Source organism: Oryzias latipes, chromosome 16 (genome assembly GCF_002234675.1).
Source record: "Oryzias latipes chromosome 16, ASM223467v1".
Lineage (NCBI taxonomy): Eukaryota > Metazoa > Chordata > Actinopteri > Beloniformes > Adrianichthyidae > Oryzias > Oryzias latipes.
The window spans coordinates 27,489,481-27,508,871 of record NC_019874.2 but is presented as its reverse complement, the minus strand read 5'-3'; the positions used below and the strand labels follow the sequence as shown (position 1 = coordinate 27,508,871).

At 39.9% G+C, this 19,391-nt stretch overlaps 1 protein-coding gene across 6 annotated transcripts in view; it reads right to left on the bottom strand.

Annotated features, from left to right (window-relative positions):
- LOC101156117 (semaphorin-6D) overlaps positions 1-19,391 on the bottom strand; it is a 170,307-nt gene that overhangs the window by 9,892 nt on the left and 141,024 nt on the right. For 4 of the 6 annotated variants that reach the window (XM_023964656.1, XM_011485745.3, XM_023964657.1 and 1 more), the window contains 3 exons: positions 14,575-14,633; positions 12,952-13,002; positions 6,768-6,923 (listed from right to left, as the gene is read on the bottom strand). In XM_023964656.1, coding sequence (XP_023820424.1) covers positions 6,768-6,923; positions 12,952-13,002; positions 14,575-14,633 — 266 coding nt within the window. The remainder of the gene's footprint in view (positions 1-6,767; positions 6,924-12,951; positions 13,003-14,574; positions 14,634-19,391) is intronic. The other 2 variants (XM_011485749.3, XM_011485750.3) reach the window with 2 other exon arrangements.

Sequence of the window (19,391 nt, the reverse complement as noted above, 5' to 3'; positions counted from 1 at the left end):
AAGGTTATATTTGGGAGTAAACCTGTAAAAATATTCATAAACCATTTTTTGGGCTTATTTTAAGATGTAATATTTCCTATTACTAGAGCAACATACCAAATCAAAAGTGTTTATAGCTAAATTCAAGCAATAATTTAGTCTTAAAGGGGCATGTCATCGCAAGTATTTTAAAATATATAAGTGTATTTTTTATTTAGTGAGAAGAACAAAGCTAAATTCACTGGTGCAGAATTTTTAGAGGAAGACATCCCAACATAAAAGCTCAACTACATCATCACTGCCGGGACTTGATGCTTGCTATGACTTTGTAAGCACACATGCACAGAGTACGTTATTCTTCTGACATGCAGAAAAAGAAAACTATTGAATGGTGGCTGGTGAGGCTGAACGCTTCCAATGCATCTTTACTGCAGTTCCATCAGAGGAGCAAAAGGTGTCACTGGAAGAACAACCTTAAAGAGACAGTCCACACCAAAGATGTTCTTTCATAAACAGCTCAGTGCTGATCATCTGAGCTGAAATGCTGCACTCATATAAACAACGTTTGTTTGAAGATCGGACTGGAGTAACACTTGGCATTGGGTGAACTGCTGCTTTAAGAGATGAAGAAACCTGCAGGTCATTGCACCACCAGCTTCAACCGCTGGCTGTAAATTCAGTCAGGCGGCTCATAAAAAACTGAAGAGAGTCGGTGAAAGAGAGTTCAACAAAGGAGGCAGGTACATTTAAAGGGCTAGTCCACCCGAAAACTGAAAACAGGCAGATTTAAAAAAAAAATAAAAAGAGAAAAAAAGACATGGCCTAAAAGTGGATAAAAAGGGTAAGGGGTGCTGTTGCACATCTGGATCCGATCACTGTGGGCCCCCATGGACTGCAGCTTTGCTGATAGATTAATTTCAATTAGTGACGTGGAATAAAAATAGTTCAAACCACCGGCTACAGAAGGTGCAATGGGCGATTTTATTTGGGTTCGATTTTACAGCTTGTTGCCCGGTGTGAAGTTCTGCATGACGTTTGAGTAAGGCTTTTACAGTAGAGTGATGACTCAGCAACACATCTGAATTGTGCTGACTCATATAAGAACATCCAGTACAGCAGACGGTCGGACTCTGGAGCTTAATTTGGCAGCGATCCCTACGCTCAAACACCTTTTTTATCCATTCAAAAAAGCATTCACGTCATGCAAAACTTGTGGATACAGAAAAGGAATTTTTGGATGGCAAAAGGGGGGAAATTTGTATATGAATGGATAAAAATATTAGAATAAATACACATAGTTGTTGTTAAAACCAATCAAATGTTGATAGATTTTTTTTGGTTTTAACAGGATCATTTGGTTTAATGAGATATAAGTTTCTTTATGGTTTATAGTTGATGCAGTCTGAAATCACGTTGTGATAATAGCATTTGATGAACAGTTTATAGTTTTATCACCAGCCTGCTTTGTAGAGAAACATGTTGCTTTAAGTAAACTTTATTCTTTTTATTAGATTTTTGGTATAAAACAAAACTTTCTTCTTGCTTAATTTGTTTAAATGCCAGGCAGTTTTCAGATTTTTGCATGAACGTTAAATGCGAATTTAAAAATCAAGATGAAAAAAAAAAAGAGGTTTTTTTTAGTCACATAAAGGAAATGAATGTTTAAATGGCACTCTTGAAACACTTGGGTTATTTCTTTAACCCAATTCTTAGGTTTTCCATACTGGGGACATATTTTTCAGTTACCTTTTGGATAAACTGAACTAATTTGGGTTATAGTTTTATTTAACCAAATGTAGTTTTTTTCCCCCACTTTAAAATAACCCAGAAAAAAGTTAGTCCCTTTTTAACCTCATAGTTGTGTTAAAAACAACCCAAGTGTTTTTTTTTGTTTTTTTTTTAACTATAGAGTTTTTAGTGTGTGGTATAAGGAACAAATAGGAACAGTGACAGACTCCAAATGAAGGATTTTACTCCTAAGCCTCACACATCAGCATGTTCCTTCCTGACGAGAGCCGAAACTTCAGTCAGGATCACATATTGCACGGCTGGTTGGAAGGGAAACAGAGCAAAGTGACTGATGATATAGGCCGTGTCTGTTGCCATGGTCATTAAAAGTATAAATAACTCTTTAGAAAAGTGGCTGGCATCAGCGTCCCCCAGGACACCCGGCTTCATGATGAAGGTTCAGGCTGAGTTCATTCTCTGTTCTGCTCCTGTACAGTTTTAATGAGTCTGAAAACACTTGCTCGACTTGATTCTATCATCATCTGGCTTGAAGGCTAAATTAGCTGCTAATCTGACTTGTTTTTTTTTTTACCCATCCCACACTGGCTCATCTAAACACAAGAATAAGCAGAAGAAAAGGTCAAATGATGATAGAGGGCAGGAGAGGAGGAGAAAACAAACCGTGGAGCTTTAAAACCAGAGTCCTAACGTACGGATGTATGTGTGTTCGCTCGGATCGGGGAGGTGGGTGTATTCCCTAGCCGGAAATGGTTCTGCTGGTTCCTTTCTAAATAGCAGCAGGTCATCAGGTTTCTGCCCCTGCATTTTAGCTCTCACAGGCATTTACATAATGTATTTCAGCTACCCACATCAGCAAATAATTCAGCCCATGCTCCTCTGACATCCAGGAGGGCGCCTCATGAAACATGACGGCAACATGATTCATTTGTTAAGAAAGGAATCAGCCTCCAACCTTAGATACTTCACAGATTCAGATCAATTCAGAGATTAAAAATGATCTCTTGGAAACTGTCTGAATTTTCTGTAAGTCTAATGTCTCCTTCAGGCCCGTTAAACAGCACAAATAACTCAGATTTGATTAACTTTTGACCCCCACTTCCTGTTACTTTCTCTTGTGGCTTATTGGAACTCTATTCAATGTATTTAAAAAGCACCATTTCACAATCAAGGTCATTTAAAGAGAGAATGCAGAAGATCAGATACAAAACAAGTGGATAAATCATGAGACTGTTATAATCCAATTCACTTTAAAATGCTCCAATTGAGGCCAAGTGGTTTTAACTGCATTTCAATGTTAAGAGACCTCTTCAAAAGATCTGAGTCTTTGTTAACGTAGCGTACAAACTCTTCTGTAAAAATGGATCAAATATTCGCTGTCAGGAAGTTCTCCCCTCATCAAGTCCTGCATTGACCCGGATCTCTAGGAACTGCCTGGTGTACTCAAACCTGCTGTCATGGTCGGTCTCGGTGGGAAGACGGACGTCTTCAGGGCGTTAGGGGAAGACGGCAAAAATCTGGATTGAAAGTTGTCCAAGTGCTCTGGAAAAATGCATTTGGGTGTGTTTGATTTTTAAGATGGATGAAAATTCTGTCTTTGGTGTTTTTAACATGTTCTTGTGGCATTTCTATGATGGAGGACATATATTAGGAAACTTGATCTTAAAATTACATTTCTCAAAATCTCTCCCGTCAAATTGTTGTGAATCAAGAGCAGACAAAAAAAAAAAGCTATTTTAAGAGTAACATACTAGATACACTGCGCTCTGGCCCATTCTGATGCTTCCACTTGTAGACGAATAGATCAATGTACGTACTTTGGAAGGCTGAAAGTGTTACATTATGGGTGTGAGGGGCTGTTAACCGGCAGGAGAAAGGTAAACAGAGAGCCTTCAGAATAGGGGAGGGAAAGAGGAGCGGGGTTGCTCCAGACACAGGTTTTTTGATTTGCCCTAAAAACGGCACAAACATAATGAAAAGATCACTGGGACTTTGAATCAAATGAGCATTTTTACATGAGAATGTGTGTCGGGTGAGAATTTTTAAGGCTTTTTCCGTCTTCTCACTCCCTTTTGATATTTGTTTTATCCTTTTCTTCCAGGATTTACAGGATGTAAAAAGTGACATTTTTTACAAACAGGAGGAGTCAAGTTCGTTTCTGATTTCTAGAAGTTACACAGGTGTTAGATCTACAGGTGTGGTGTGACTTAAAGCACATCTACACAAACCCTACTCATTGTAAACCAAACGAAGAAGCCTGAAGGCAGTTTACTTTATCGCATTTTCACATGGATCCACCATTTGTCTGTGGCATTGTGCAGGTATTTCTTTCTATTTAGGGCCAGCTGGTCTATTTTTGGCTGCTATCTGTTCACTGCTGGCCCACCTTGTGGCAGCGGTAAGATATGTGACATTGCTGCAGAGCCTCTGCAGCAGGTAGAGCCACAGAGGCAGATATCAGCTGAGAAATGGAAAGGACGTAACGGAGATTGGAGCTCCTCTTTGAACAGTGATGCTGCCACTTCCACACCAGCTCCTTTCCCACCTTATCAACCCTGCCGAGCGCTTCTCCTGATCAAATCAGCAGCATCGCAGACTCCGGCTGAAATGGATTACATTGCTGTTTCTATTATATCGCGCAGTCTCCCCTCTTTCCTCTGGTTGTCTCACTCTGTGGCACAGAGCCCTGCTGGTTATTTATTTGTTATGGGCTTTTCTCATTTAAGTCAGAGTAGCCCATCATTGCAGCCACAGAGTCTGTCCATGAGAATAGGAGCGTTTTTTTTTTTTTTACTAGCTGAGGATTTATGGACTTGTGACACAGTCTCTGTGCAGGAGCAGCACAAAACCCAGACATGCTGTTTTGCCCTTGTTCAATTCAGTCCATAGATGGAGCAGCTTTTCATAATTTTGCAGGAATACACTTTAGAATATATTGAAACAAATACAGGGAAAAGGTTTTACATGTTTAAGCTCTTAATAGTTTTTAAGATTTTTTTTAAAAACATGAATGTAATTTAAAGTTCTGAAATTAAGACAGACTCATTCTGAGCATGTTGTTACCAAATTTTTTAGAAAGAATTCTTTGTATTAAATATCTTATAATTCCACAATTAAATGGAGCTGCTGAAAACATGCAGACTAAACCCACCGTGTTTGTTTTAAAGACAGGGACTTTTTTTATAACTTCCACTAAATATCATCAACAAATGTTTGGAGCCTAAACATTTGGAATCTGTTTAACCAGCAGTGTTTCTTCTTCTTTAAGTGATTGTGTTGGTAAAGTATAAATAACTGATCAGAAGTAAAGAACCGGATGAAGGTAAGTTATGTAAAAATAAAAAGCTAAAAAGCATAATAGGGTTTGGATCATAGAAGCCTGACTCCTAAATAAACTCCTTTTGACAAACTTAATATTTAATGGTTTCAATGTTTTATGTACTGTATGTTTAAGAGCTAATAGATTTATTTTTAATTGAGAGTAATTATAATTCTATTATTTACATGTATATAAGCTTTCCGATCACTGTGTATAGATGTTTCTGGTGTTTGTCTTTTGTTTGATTACTTGAAATAAACTATTTTCAAATCCAAATGTTTTAGAATTATATTTAATTTTTTTAATGCTGACACTTCATTTCCATTTGATTTTTCTGACTTTACAAATAGTTTAGCTATTTCTACATAATCTTTGAATTGTATACAAATTTTATCCTGAAGGAATATCAGAAAACGTTTTCCATTGGGCATTGCCGGCTTTTAAAGAGATTTTGAAAACTAAAGGTTAAATACATATTTGCAGAGTCCTTTTACCCCTTGGTGCTTGAATTTATTTCCAGCTATCATGTTTTTGCTTTAAAGAAATACAAAAACCTAAGGTAATTTTTGGAGGAAAGGGAGTTTAAAGAATTTCTACATCTATGGACGTTAAGGGGTCAAACAAGAATTTGTCTTCCTTTACTACCTAAACGTGTTACAGTTTGTGTGGCCTAAACTGAACACAAACAGTTTAAATATCTTTGTTTAACTCTAGAAAAGCTCTAAGTGGAGGAAAAAACAACCACAAAAAAGACGGCAGTGGAAACAACAAATACTTGAAGGGGTTTCAAACACAAGCAGTGAACATTTTCTTTGCTTTTCCTCGCGTGGGAACCCTGATGAGAGCAGAGCACTCTAGAATGATGAGTGTTTTCTGCTGCTGGACTCTAATACTGGCTTCCTCAGCACTTCAGAGCCTCGGTGCCAAAGGACTCATCCAAGGAAAGCTGGGGTTTGACACAACTCCATGATAGATTCAATATTCAAAATGCAAAGTGACAACATCGCTTAATCCTAAAGGCCAGTGCTGAAAATAATAGTGATGATTGATAAGGCCAAAAAATGGGGAATTATTTGCAAACTTATCATTTTGCAACCTATTTAAAGTTTAAGTAATTGTTGACATGTAAAGTTTTAGCAAAACCCTCGATGGGTATTTTAGGAGTGGTGCAAAAGCTGCAAAGGAATCGTTCCTACTGTGATGTTTACATTTAAGCCCAAGCGACACTGTCTAGTAATAGTGCAAAGCATAATGTAAATGCGAGACTAATGAAGTATATGAGTGATAAAAGTTAATTAGCTATTCTTTCCTCCATTCACTAAGATTGAGAGTTAAGTGTTAGAGAGCTAATGAAAGTATTAGTTCACTCTGGAAGCACATCGTCTCTGATTAGCATGCGAGCCACCATGTGTGCGCCTGCATGCTCAGCCTCCAGCAGCAGCTGATTTTGGCGTCCGCCGCTGAGACCTCATCAGTGATCGCATGGTGGAAAATTCTCTCAAAACCCACATTGAAGAAAGAAGATTACGCCGTGCGATTGTTATGTAAACGCAAGCTGGATGATTGATCGGTTACACGAGAACGCATGCCGAAATCAGGAAACCGTTCCAGAGTGAAATTAGAAGTTATTTTTGGTTAGTCTGGTTAGAGTTTACAGAGAGGCGATCAGGGCCCAGCAGTGCAATCCGAGAGTTCAACAGGGACTCGTGTCCCGCCCCCTTACCCTCCATCTCCACACTGATTGGCTCTGAGTCAGGTGACCCTTGTTCCCCCACAGGGGGAGGGCGATCAGGACCTGTACCTCTTTCAGAGTCACCTGCCTCCTTTGGGAACGCGGCCCCCTGATGGGTTGTGCTGGCGCTTGTGGGTGTGGTCTTTCCTGTGGTTGTAGCGAAGGGGGAGGAGGAGGAGGGGAGGGTAACAGAGTGAGTGATTAGAAATAGAGTCGAGTCCCGCATAAAGAGAAAGAAAACCTTCACCTGTTGACATTTAGACCCTGCAGTGATGAAGAAACCGATGAGCACACACAGAGACAGTGAAACAAAAACAGACACCCCGAAAAAAGTGAAATGAAAGAAGGTACATAAAAACGTAGGAATATTGAGTATTTAATATTGTATCATTGAGTTACAAGCGGTATGATTAAAAACCCTGATATAAAAAGTTTAATGATAGTATGTGAAAGAAAAATAGACAAAGAAAAATTAACAAAAAAACCCCCAAAAAAGTAAATTATTAAACTGCAAAAGTCCCTAAGTCTTAATCTGAGAAAAATAATTCAATATAAAAGACAAAATGAAATGTGCATTTGGGTGGGATGTTCTTTTTTTGGCTAAATGTATTAAAATGTTCATTTGAATTACCGTAAATTCCGGACTACAATGCGCACCCGATTACAAGCCGCACCCACCCATGTTCACGTGTTTGACTGCTTTTATACATACACAAGCCGCGTCAGAGTACAAGCCGCGCATGTGTTAGTGTTAGCCGATATTGTCATCCTGACAGATCACGCCCAGCATCCCAGAGTGAGTGCAATTTATTAGCACATTGTGGGAGGTGCCAGTTTTGCCTATGGGTCACGTATTTGAGTGTATTGACATCTGTCAAACAGCATGGACCTCTATTCTGTTCACAAGTCCCTCAGTTATGGTGTTTTTATTTCATTTTTTTTTTTACTTGTTGACAATCTAGGTATCTAACATAAAATTACAAACAGTAACCATATAATCAACATTACATCCCTCAGTTATAATGAGGAAATTTACATCCGCGATTCCACATTTCCCATGAGTCTTAGGGGCTAAAGGCGGGGCCAATGCCCGGCTCGCCATTCTGTTGTACGTGTTTAAGAATTAGCAAGTAGCAGCAGTGCATGGAGGGGTGAACGGGAAAAGCTCTCCTTCCCCTTGTGTCGCGGCAGCGTTATGGGAGTAACAGGACTGGTTAGAAAACACAACGGTAAAATAAAGCAGCGGCGACTGAAAAGCGCGCCTCAGTGCGGCGCGTGCGTCAGAATTCAGAAGCCTCTGCACTCCGCGGACGCCTCTGCGCTCCGCTCCCGCCCCGCGCGCTCCTTGTCTCCCCTTCCTATCTACTCCGACACCTCTGGCCAGGGCAGCTTCAAGGAGGAGCACTTCGTCCCCATTGCGCCGGTGGATGGAGCAAATCGTTTCTGTGCAAAGCAATCGGACTTAATAATGTGCGTTTTGTGTATGAGGGGCGGATGCGTTGTTACGTGTGGGAGCCTTCAGACTGCCATCGGCCCCGCAGCTCAATCAGCAGGAGAAGATGTCTCCAGCTCACACGGAGGCTGTGAGTTTTTCAAAGCAAAATTCCGCTTTTACGGTTTCCTTAGAAACCGTAAATGGAGTGTAAATTCACTCCATGCGCTGTTCTCTCCGTCACGCAGCAAACCGGCTTTTCCAAACCCGTTGGTGACGGTGGACTTTTTTACGCTGCTTTTAACGATTGCTTTTAACTTGAAAGCTTCATCATATTGTAGCGGCGATCACGTGCACGTTGGGTCTAATGGCCCCAAAGGATTCTGGGATGCGGCCGGGCATGCGTGTTTCGTTTTGTTGAACCATGACTGAAGTGTCTAAGACCTGAAGTCAAGTCCATGCTGTTTGGCTGCTAAGAGGTGTGTTGAATAAAAATGCCTCGTGCTTGGTGTTAGATAGAGAATTCAAACTATTCACTGAGTTCGAAAGTACGTACATGGCGGCCGCTAATTAAATCCATAAATTAGCCGCGTCACTGAATAAGCCGCAAGGCTGTAAGCGCAGGAAAAAAGTAGCGGCTTGTAGTCCGGAAATTACGGTAATCTTTCTGACTAAATCTGTTGTTTTTCCCACTAAGTCACTAAGTGGCTGACACGATTTAAGATGCTAATTGCTCAGAACTTTATTTTTAAGCATTTTAGTATCTAGAATCTTATAGTTTGCAAACAAATAAACAATTGTCAAACTAATTGAATTAAAGTTTCTCTATAAACTGTTTAGTTAATTTATAAAACATTCAAATATATCAATAGCCAAGCACACGTGTTCATGGGGCACTCATCTCAAGAACTACATCTATATAAGTGGTGGTGGTGGTGGGGGGTGTTAGTCATCAAAAAGCTGTGCCCCCAATTTTTTCAATTTATGAGCCAATATCAGTATCGTTATTGAAAAATATTGAAAAAAATTATCAAAACAAGCTTCTTTAGGCATTGCAGAAGCCTAAAGAGGTTTGAGCTTGGCAAACCCCTAAATGCTGTGCACCTTTCGGCTTATCCCTTCAGGAATCGCCACTGCGACTCATCTTTCACAGATTTGCTCAGGTGGTTTGGCAGAACGTTTTACGCCAGATGCCCTCCCAGACATAACCCTACATTTTATCCGGGCTGCTCAAGGACACAGACTGGATGGAGCTCATCGGGCCCCCTTGGAAATGAACCCTGGTTTCCCATGTGCCAGTCCTGGTGCTCCTCCACGGACCTGGACCCTAACCCAAAAAACTGCAGCACCCATAGGCGGCAACCCCTCATACGGGTTCTCTTGACTAAGGCTTTTTTATAGCTAAAACTTTGACCTTCAGTTGTATTCTTCAGCATTTGTGTCCGGCTCGACTCGCGCCCCCGACTGTCCCCCCCAACTCCGTCTGGACGAAGCTCGTCTGCTGGACTTTAAATATGTAGTTGTAGGGTTTGATAAGTTTGTTCTTCTCTATGAGTTCTGGTAAATCGCTTGTGTGTCCTGGGGGAGGATCCCTCCTTCATGTGGGGACCCCTGAGGTTTCTTCTTTTTTTCCGGAATCCGTTTTTTTTAGGAGTTTTTCCTTTCACGGGGGTTCAAGGGGGGTCTAAGGGCAGGGATGTCCAGTTTGGCTCAGTCAGTTTGTTAGTTCAATTAAGTATTTTCCCTATTTATTTATGATCCTTTTGATTATATGTTTTACTTTTTCAATTACCGATACGAAGCCAATCGAGACGACTGTTGTTGTGAATTTGGGCTATACAAATAAAATTGAATTTGCTCTGGTTATAGTTTTTCTCCAACCTGACAACAGACATGGAGACTAGCTGATCGTTAGGTGTGCTTTCCCCCCCAATGACTCAATACCTACTTTAGCTGCCGCTGGGCTCGTCTCATTACACATATTCATCTTGATGACACACTCCTCCTCATAATTGCATTTTAAACGGTGTTGTCCTTAAACTACAGTGAGCAGCATGCTGCTCCTGGCTTGGACTCATGTGCTAATAGGCCAGCCATAATGTTAGCGTTGTGCAGCACTCTCATGCAGGCTGGAGGAAAAGGGCTTGTTTTCTCACACACTTTGAGCCAGAAGACAGTGTTCGCCCTGAATGAGGCTTCCTGTCAGCTCGCCATCTGTGCCGGGCAAATTAAAAACTGCACACGGTCAGGAGCTCGGCCTTCATCAACTCCACAGCTTCACCCATGCTCCATTGAATTATCAAAATGACGTTGTATAACACTATTTGTGCTCCTTCCATTTTGACTATAAGAGAGCAGCAGGCAGTGATCTCACACCGCTTCCTCTGCTAGCTGAGACTGTGTGGGTGACGGAGAAAGTAGAAAAAAAAAGAAAGGGCTCTCATCCACAGTGTTTTTGAGCAGGAAGCACAGCCCCCTGTGACAACAGCTTTGTTCGACATATGGGGTGTTTTATTGTCTAGGAAAGCTGATAATTGGTATTTAGAGGAGAAACTTAAAAGGTTTTCTGTGGGAATCAACAAGAAAAAAAATGAAAGCACACAAAATAAAGGACTGACTGCATGTTGAGAAGTACAAACAGAGCTGTGAAGCATCGGGGAGTTGAACACCCCGTAAGGATTAAGCCTTGGGGTTGCTCATCAAGTCTCACTACCAACTGAGCAGCAATTCCTGCACCACACAGGCTCTACAGGCGACTGAATGACTGGAGTTTGAGACAGGAGTCTTCAGCAAACACACTGACCTTCAGAAGATAAGGCAACCATGAAAATGCTTCATCTGAGCCTTCTAGCTACTTCCAATCTGCTCTCTTGTGTCCCAATGTGTCCAGAGACCAAAGGCTCCAGCTCGGATCAAGTCTTCAAAATTCCTCTTAAAGTTAAGAGCGGTGCTTTCGCTGTACAGATAACACAGGAGATGTCACATGGTGACACCGAAATAACTCACGCCCCTTGACATACTGTAACTCTTTGACCGTTTACGCACTTCAGAATCTGCTGAAATGACGTTATTGCGTAAACGATTGGAGAGTTACGGTAGTCGAAAGAATGAAAACAATGGAGCTAAAGCTCAAATGTTAAATAGTTAAGCATAAGAATGAATGTGAGTCGTTTTAAATGCTGCTTTGTCAGTTGGGTTTGGGTATCAAAGCCAAAATTCTAAATCATTTGGATTTCGATTTACAAATTCATCATTAGATTTGATTTATAGTCTGAAACAATTGAATTAAATGGTTAGACAACAATAGGTAACACATACGCAATTCTTACGTAATTACATTTGTTATATTAGAAATGTTAACATGATAATTTTTTGCCTAAAAGAAAATAATTGATCTGTGGATTTTTAAAAAAATTTTAGTTTGCACTTTATGAAAGAGGAAATTGTTTTAAGAAAATATTTTTTAATCCAACGTTTTTATATGACAACCTAACAAGTTATTCTCCCTTGAGAGGTTGCCAGCTTGACAGTTTCTGTTCCTAAGTTGAAAGGAGCTGCTGGGAAAGTAATGCTTCGTGACAGGAGGATGATCTTTGTCGCATAAAGGGCATTTGGCGGTTCGGCCAGTGGAGCTCCTGGTTCTTCAATGATATCATCACAAACGCATCTGTGGAACAGCAGCTGTGGATTTTTCCCTCCAACACAGACAAAGAATAGATCTCCCCAAAGTCATCTTTTGGTCTAAAGCAACCAAGAGCAGCAGGTTCTGTTTATGTTTTCACAGTTTGAGCTTATCCTTTCATTGAGTCAATGTTCTTCATTTTTAAAATCCAAGAGCACAGAAAGGCGTCTGCAAAGTTGAACCCTTTGATACCGGAGCCGTCATCAGCGACTTGACAAAACACTCGCAACTTTTTAACTGTTTACGCAGTTATCGCAAGTCCAAAGGATTCTGAAGTGGAGAAAAGCAGCTTTGCTAGTGTCTTCTATAAACACATATCAGAGTTACGGTTATTCAAAGGATGTCAACACAGGAGTTGAAGGGTTAAGGCTGCATTAAAACCCGCCCACTTTTAAGCTTAATTCCAAGGTAATCATAATTCAAATCACACTTAGGCGCGTTGTAGCGTCTCTTAGCCATATACAGAAAAACAGTCTGATCCCAACTAAACAGTGAGTTTTTCGGTATATATATATATATATATATATATATATATATATATATATATATATATATATATATATATATATATATATATTTGGTTGCTTTTTCTAATCACATTGTTAACAAACCATATTCATAACCCAAAGTTATAAAACAAACCGTATCGGGAAAATGTCTGTTTTTTTTTCAAGAACACAAGACATTAAAAATAACCCAAAAACAAATAAACCATGAGAAGCAAAAACTGTTCCGATTCCTGTAATTTGTAACTCGATTTATGGAGAGTTGAATGCAATGACAAACTCTTTTATATCTTATATTAAAAAAAAAAAAAAAGGCCTTTGACTTTAAGGTGAGTGCATTAATGTCAAAAGGTGTTTTTGACCCAAAAACAAACCTGTTTAAATTCAAGAGTAAAACATGTTTCCTTTAGGCTCTAAGATTGATGAAACTATTAAAACATGTAAAAGTTTATACAACAAAACCACCTATTGTGACTGCTTTTAAACAAGGATCTTGGCTTTAGAGCATTGCATTGATGTTAAAATAAAATCATAAAAACATGCAGGTCCACTGACCAAACGCTGAATCCAGTGCTGTGTTTTCCCTGCGAGTGGTTGCCAGGAGATCTGAAGAGCAAAAGAAAACACGGTTTTAATTATTTGCTTTCTGACTGAGAGGAACCTTTCAATCGTCGTGTTTATCTCTAATCTCAATTGAACCCAAAAGCGATGCACTTTAATGCACTAAATGGAAAAAAAGTACTGGGAGGTAAGGCCAGCAGGAGCATTTGCGCACAGTCACACACACACTCAGAAGTCCCACTCTGATCGTCTTTTGATCTGTTTTAAAACCGTTCCTGGTGGTCATTTAATTAAATTTATGCAGTTTTTAGCCAAAAAACAAACAATCAAACAAAAACCTGCGTCGTTTCTAAGACATAGTTTCTGCAGAGCTGGAGTAGGTCTTTAAAAAATGTACCTCTGAGTGGTGGGTGGGACTTTTTGTGTCATCCATTTGGTCCAATTCTCTCCAGTTAGCTTAAAGCCCCTCACACCCCCACCCTAACATTACCAGTACAACAAAAATGGCGAGCAATATTGGCGCTATTAACTGTCACAGTTCTGGGCCAAATTCCAGCTCAGATAAGGAAAACGAAGACGTACATGGATCTATTTGCATCAGAATGAAGCGGAGCAGGGAGCTTGAGGACTACTGCTGTAGGTTCTACATCACATTTACCAGCTTTTTCCAAGGCCTTTACTTTGATAAAAATGATAAATATTTTAATAAGGCAATTTTAAGCCTAATATTTTTTATACATGTCCTCCATCATCAGAAAAATGCCACAAGAACATGTTAAAACCCCCTTTTCATTGGAGGGAGTCTTTAATGAAGTGTTGGTTCCTCTTCTAGCACAACAATAACGTTTTTCCACTAAAACTTCATACTGGGGAGCGATTATAATGTTTATTGAAATGATCTAGCAGACCCTTTTTCACTTTACACCCAGGATCAGCTTAGAGCTCTGTGGAGACCAGATAGGTTTCTTCACAATCAGGCATGAATACTTCTATTTAAAAAGGACTTTCCTTGAATTTTTTCAAAACTTCCCTTAAAAGGTCTTGGTTAGTGGAAACCAGATGTAGATTCACATTTATAAGAGATGCACACATTTTATTACTAATCATGGCTGACAGGACTCGGTGAATCGGAGGGAACCTCAAGGAACAACACCAACACTTGCTTTTCAAACTACTGGGAATTCTTCACAGAGTCAGTGTCTTCAAGTCTTTAAAGTCTGTGTTCTTTTTAAAAAACTTCTATAAGAGATAATGGATCTTACCTGGTTCTGAAATGATTCTATGAGACTTTTGCTGCCTAGCAACAGTAACTCATTCTCACAAGGTTCCCATTAAATGTCTGTTCGAAAAGCACCTAGATGTTTGAGATCTCCTAAAATTTGGAACCAGCAAAGCTTTGCCTACAAAAAAGCCCTTCCTGTTTTTTGTGCCAAAAGTTTGTTTGACAAATAAATTCAGGAGAGATTTGTCCCAATAGCTTCGTCCCCCCCATGAATTTTGCACACGCTTGCTTAGAATATGAAGACAACTATCAATATTTTTGCAAAGGAGTTTGAATTTTCTTTGCTGCTGTGAAGGAAATGCCTTTTGAAAATAAATAGAAAGATTGTGTCTCACCGTGACAGACATCTGGATGCAGATCGTACCCGTTCTCCACATCCTGCTCAAATGCTCCTCTGAAGACACAAAAGAACCACAAGACAATAACAAAAATGGTGGTCAGAAGATTTGCAAAATTCATTTCAGTAAATGTACACTACAAAAAAAAAAAAAAAACTCTTTCCCAAATTGGTTTTCCTCATGAGGATTGCCTGGAGGCGGAGAGGTAAGTGCATCATTTCAGAATGTAATTTGTTCTGTGTATGGTCAAGGTCAGAGCACCTCTGTGGTTGGGATGCAGCAGTAGCCAGATCTGAAGGAAAAATCCATCCTCAGATCTTTCCACAATGTTGTGCGCCATCAATTTTGTAGCCTTCAGCAGAACTCAGGAGTCGTTTTCCAACAAGACATTGTAATTTACTCCTGTGACTTCTCATGTGTACCCCGGTTATTCATTTTCTATGTTCAACAAATCTGTGCACAGCACTTTCAGTAGCAGCACTACCTACTCGTGTATCAAGACTACTGCTGGTGAAATTGGCACCTACAGCTTGCCAGCTTTTCAATAAAAGCCACAGAGTACGGTTGTGAAACATTTGTGTAAACGGGGGGAAAGTGATGCTGCAGAATATCTGACAAAAGCTGTCATCTAGCTGGGATGTGTCCATGGTTTTCAGCTCAAGATCCCCCTCCTGCTAAAGCCATGAGAAGGGCTGCCAAGACATCTATGCAACAAACTCTGAGGTAGTTAGGCAGACGGAGCAGTGACAGCTTAATGACCGAGTTGAAAGAGGAAATGTGGAAACGTTTAAGGATTTCCTGGGTGGTTCAAAAAGCAACATTTTTGTCTTTTACTATTGCAAACATAAACGCAGAAACAAAAAGGTTATTTGCACTCAGATTAAATCCAGTTTTAAATAAATGTGCAACTGTGTAAAATTAAAATCCTCTTATTGCACCTTTTTAACCACCTTAAACCCGTTCTAACAAAGTTTCTGCTGCTCTGGTGAAAACAAGCCTACGATTCTTGCCCTGCTCTTCCTCATATTGACACACCATCTTTTGCCTTCAAGTCAATTGGAAATCGATGATTCATCCAGATGCATCCGTTTGACAGTTGCATAATGAGATCGAGTCGATGCACGCTGGAGTGGAAGCCCTTCTCGCCGAGTCGAGCTACTCGCCGAAGCCAACAGTCCTCCCACACGCCGCAGAAGAAACAGACACCGGCTCATATGCTGCTCCAGCTCAAGTGCAATAATGCAGTTTCCATGTTATACTCACACCCACGCAAACAAACCAATTAGTACACTTTGTAACCTAAACACAAAAAGTACATTTCACGCTGTTTTTGTGTAAACAGACTTCCATCACGCAGCTATAATAGGAATATTACCCAGGCAAAGCAAATAAACATCCAATAGAAGCAAAAAGAGCACTGATAATAGAAGAAATTATCCAAAAGATTTATAGCATTGAGGTAAAAACTCCTCAAACTTCAAAATGTGAAGCATCCAGTCATAAAAAATGTGAGATTCGAGAAGATAATCAGGAATACTTCAATGCTTTTTCGGTTTTCTGATTGTTAGTTTAAAATGTGCAAGCTGCAAAACTCAGATGTGCCAATGTCTTAAGGTTACAAGTGATCAAAAGCTTGCCTTAAAGAGTTTTTTTTAAAGATATAAAGAAATGCAATGGTGAGGACTCTAGTTTAGAATAAGCAGCTACAAGGTTAACCTTGAAGTGTAAACAAGTCACAAAACCGTAAATCCTCTTTTTCTGGTTTCTGGAAAAAGTTTAGATACTTTGCACTGTTAAAATAAAAATGTTTTTCAGAAGCACATCATTAATGATAAAAGGTGGAAACCCCAATAACCTGTATTATATGTACATTTATATATTCATGAAAAAATTATTGTCTGTCACAGTTAATTAATGACTTTTCAAGCATGTCAATGTATTTTCGACGTTTCCAAGATCATATCTCAATGACTGTATGACGTGTTTGTTTTGTTAATTTTTTTCTTTATAATTTTTGTTTTTGCTAAAACTCTGTTAGCTTAAAAAAACGAGTATTTGAGGAAGGAGAGGCCACTTCAGAACTCCTTAATTAATTTCAGAGTATCAACCAGAGATAACGACTAATTAATCCAACAAGGAGTCTCTAACCTGCGTCAGTTTCTGCCACTACAGCCCCTTTTTTATACTGACCCAAAAATTCATAAACTCATCAAACATCTGGCTTTTGAGCGCAGCTGACAGTCAGTTGCATGTTAAACAAATTCTGTTTATTGTGATTATTAATGGTCTCTGGATCAGATTAGTGTGAACTAGAACACAAGGTTGGCATGCGAATGTTGATTCTCACTATATCGCCTGTCGTGTGCCCTGGAAGAGCGAACGCGCTCACTGTGTGATGTCAAGTCTTACAAGAGAGCTTTTAAAGTCACATCGCAGGAAGACACACATTTCCTGTGAGAGAGCAAAGAGCTACTGGTAAATGTCCACTCTGAAGCCTAAGTCGCACGCACCTGTACAGGTGCTGCGGGTTTTTGGGTTGTGCCGGCCCATGGAGGGTCGGAGAAAAGTGTGGATTGCAGTTCCATTGAGGCTTGTGCGGGGACGCCATAAAAACCATTGTCGCACATGTGGTAAGTGCACTGTAAAGTGTTCGTAAGGCTAATGTAAGTTTATGACGTAGGACCGATGCTGTGGAACGGAGTGCCCTTACACCATACTCTAGTCTTTAGGCAGGTGCAAGTACTGGCCCCTTACTGACCTTTAACAAATGCTGCATGCAAGAGGTATGTAGGTGATGTGCAAGTGCCCATAGGATGTCCACACAAACTACGCTTTGATTGTCTAATTTTTACTTGAAGAGCACCAAATGACTCCTTGCAAAGTCTGCAGGTTTTGGTGGGGTGGTAAAATTGAAAAGTCCGTCCATCGTGCCTGTGTTTCACCTACTTTACCCTTGCATTATGTATAAGTGTTCACTACAACCCGTCAAGTAGAAAAAACCTGCAAATAGAAAAAAGCACGCGTAAACATTTTCATTCTACAAAGCGGCTAACGACCTTGATTTTTTTTATGCGGCCTACCAATGTTTCCCGTTCACCTTTGCCAAATTTTTGCCCGCGGACAGCCTGTATCCACCCGTAAGGGCAGTTGTGACTAATGCTACATTCACATCGGGAATGTAATGTGCATTCCAGAACGCGCTGAACGCGATGTTCACATTGCTACCCGGTACTAGTGCATGTATCTACAGGTGGAAGGGGGTCTGTGTGAAATGTCAAAGTGGTGCAAATCTCATAAATTTGCTCCGGGCTTTTTCTTTCACATCTCTATTCCGATGTATGAAAGACTTGGTGTCATATATTTACGGCCAGACAAACCGCAACTATTAATTTCTCCTTCATGATCAATTTTCAAACAACTGGCACTCCTGTGAATTAAAAAGAGTGCTACCCCTACATTGCTACCAAATCCACAATTGGTCAAAGTTCAACTGGATTACTTTGTGAATTTACATAGAGCCTGAAAACGGACTTAAAAACCTGTGTAAAAGAAAATGTTTTGAATGCAAAAGCCTAAAATGTTCATTTATCAGAATCAGAAAGCCTTTATTGTCATTGTTACACAAGAAACCTGTGACAACGAAATTTCCGGTGCTCTCCAGCTGCTTAAACAATAAAAATAGGTAATCTTCTAAAGAATGATAAAATTGTGTTTAACTGAAAATATACATATGTACAAGCTACATAACTTTTCTTTATTGCACTATCTTGCACATATATGCACGCTTACATAGACTATTCATTAGAAGTAGTCGCTTGAATGCATGATGCCGAGGGCGGTGGGAAGGTAGAATAAGACTTTTCCTTAAAAGTCATACATGAATGTCATCACAGCAGGACGCTGCAGAGTTGATCGAAAACAAGCAGTTTAGAGGGTAAACATACTACCCTGAGAACGACGTTTTACTCACTTATAGGGGACACATGTTGACATCAATAACTGTAATAAAAAATGGCTTAAATATACAGTTGTGTCCTTAAGTGTTCATCTCCCCTCTAACTCACATCCGAAACTGTGTTGGGGAGACAAACCTGATGATGAGGCAGTTCTCACAGGAGGAAAAAAAATCCCGACCTCTTTAGCAGAGCTGACCTGTTTTCCATCCAGGATCCGTTACCTGTCTTTAACCCTGGCAGTTCTTTGTTTCCCCAAAATGCTTTTGTGGTGGGGATTTATAAAAAAATAAATAAAGAAGAACATTATAAATGAAGAAGAGAGACTGTCCAGCCCCACAATCTCTCGATGTGAACAACAAGCAGCCTGAAAAAGGCAGTGAATCCTCTGTGCTCTCCCCTTCATGTACTTTGGATCCACCGTAAATCCGTCATCAAGCTACCGGGATGAGAAGAGATCCAAGAGAAAAATGGAGTCTGAAGGCCTTGAAAAAAAGAGATGAGAAAAAAGCAGCGAGGAAGAGAACGGATCTCTGAGCTGCAGCCAGTTTTCACATCGCTTTGCTTTTCTTGCCATCTGCATTCATTTTTTTTATCCTCCTGAATCCTTCTTTCATTTAATATCTATGTAGCAAGTTTATTAACCTGAACTGATCTGAACTAATACAGACCTGCCATGGTTTTTGTCATCAGTGTGTCATTTTGTTTTTGTCTGTGAAATGCATCTTTCTTTTATTTTGAAGTTAAAGGCTCTTCTTCCGTTTCTTCACTGGCTCTTTTTTGTGAAAACTTTCCAAATACTTTTATTTTTTGGTAATTTCTCTAGCTTTGGAGCTTCAATTTAGCAGATAGCGCAGCCGC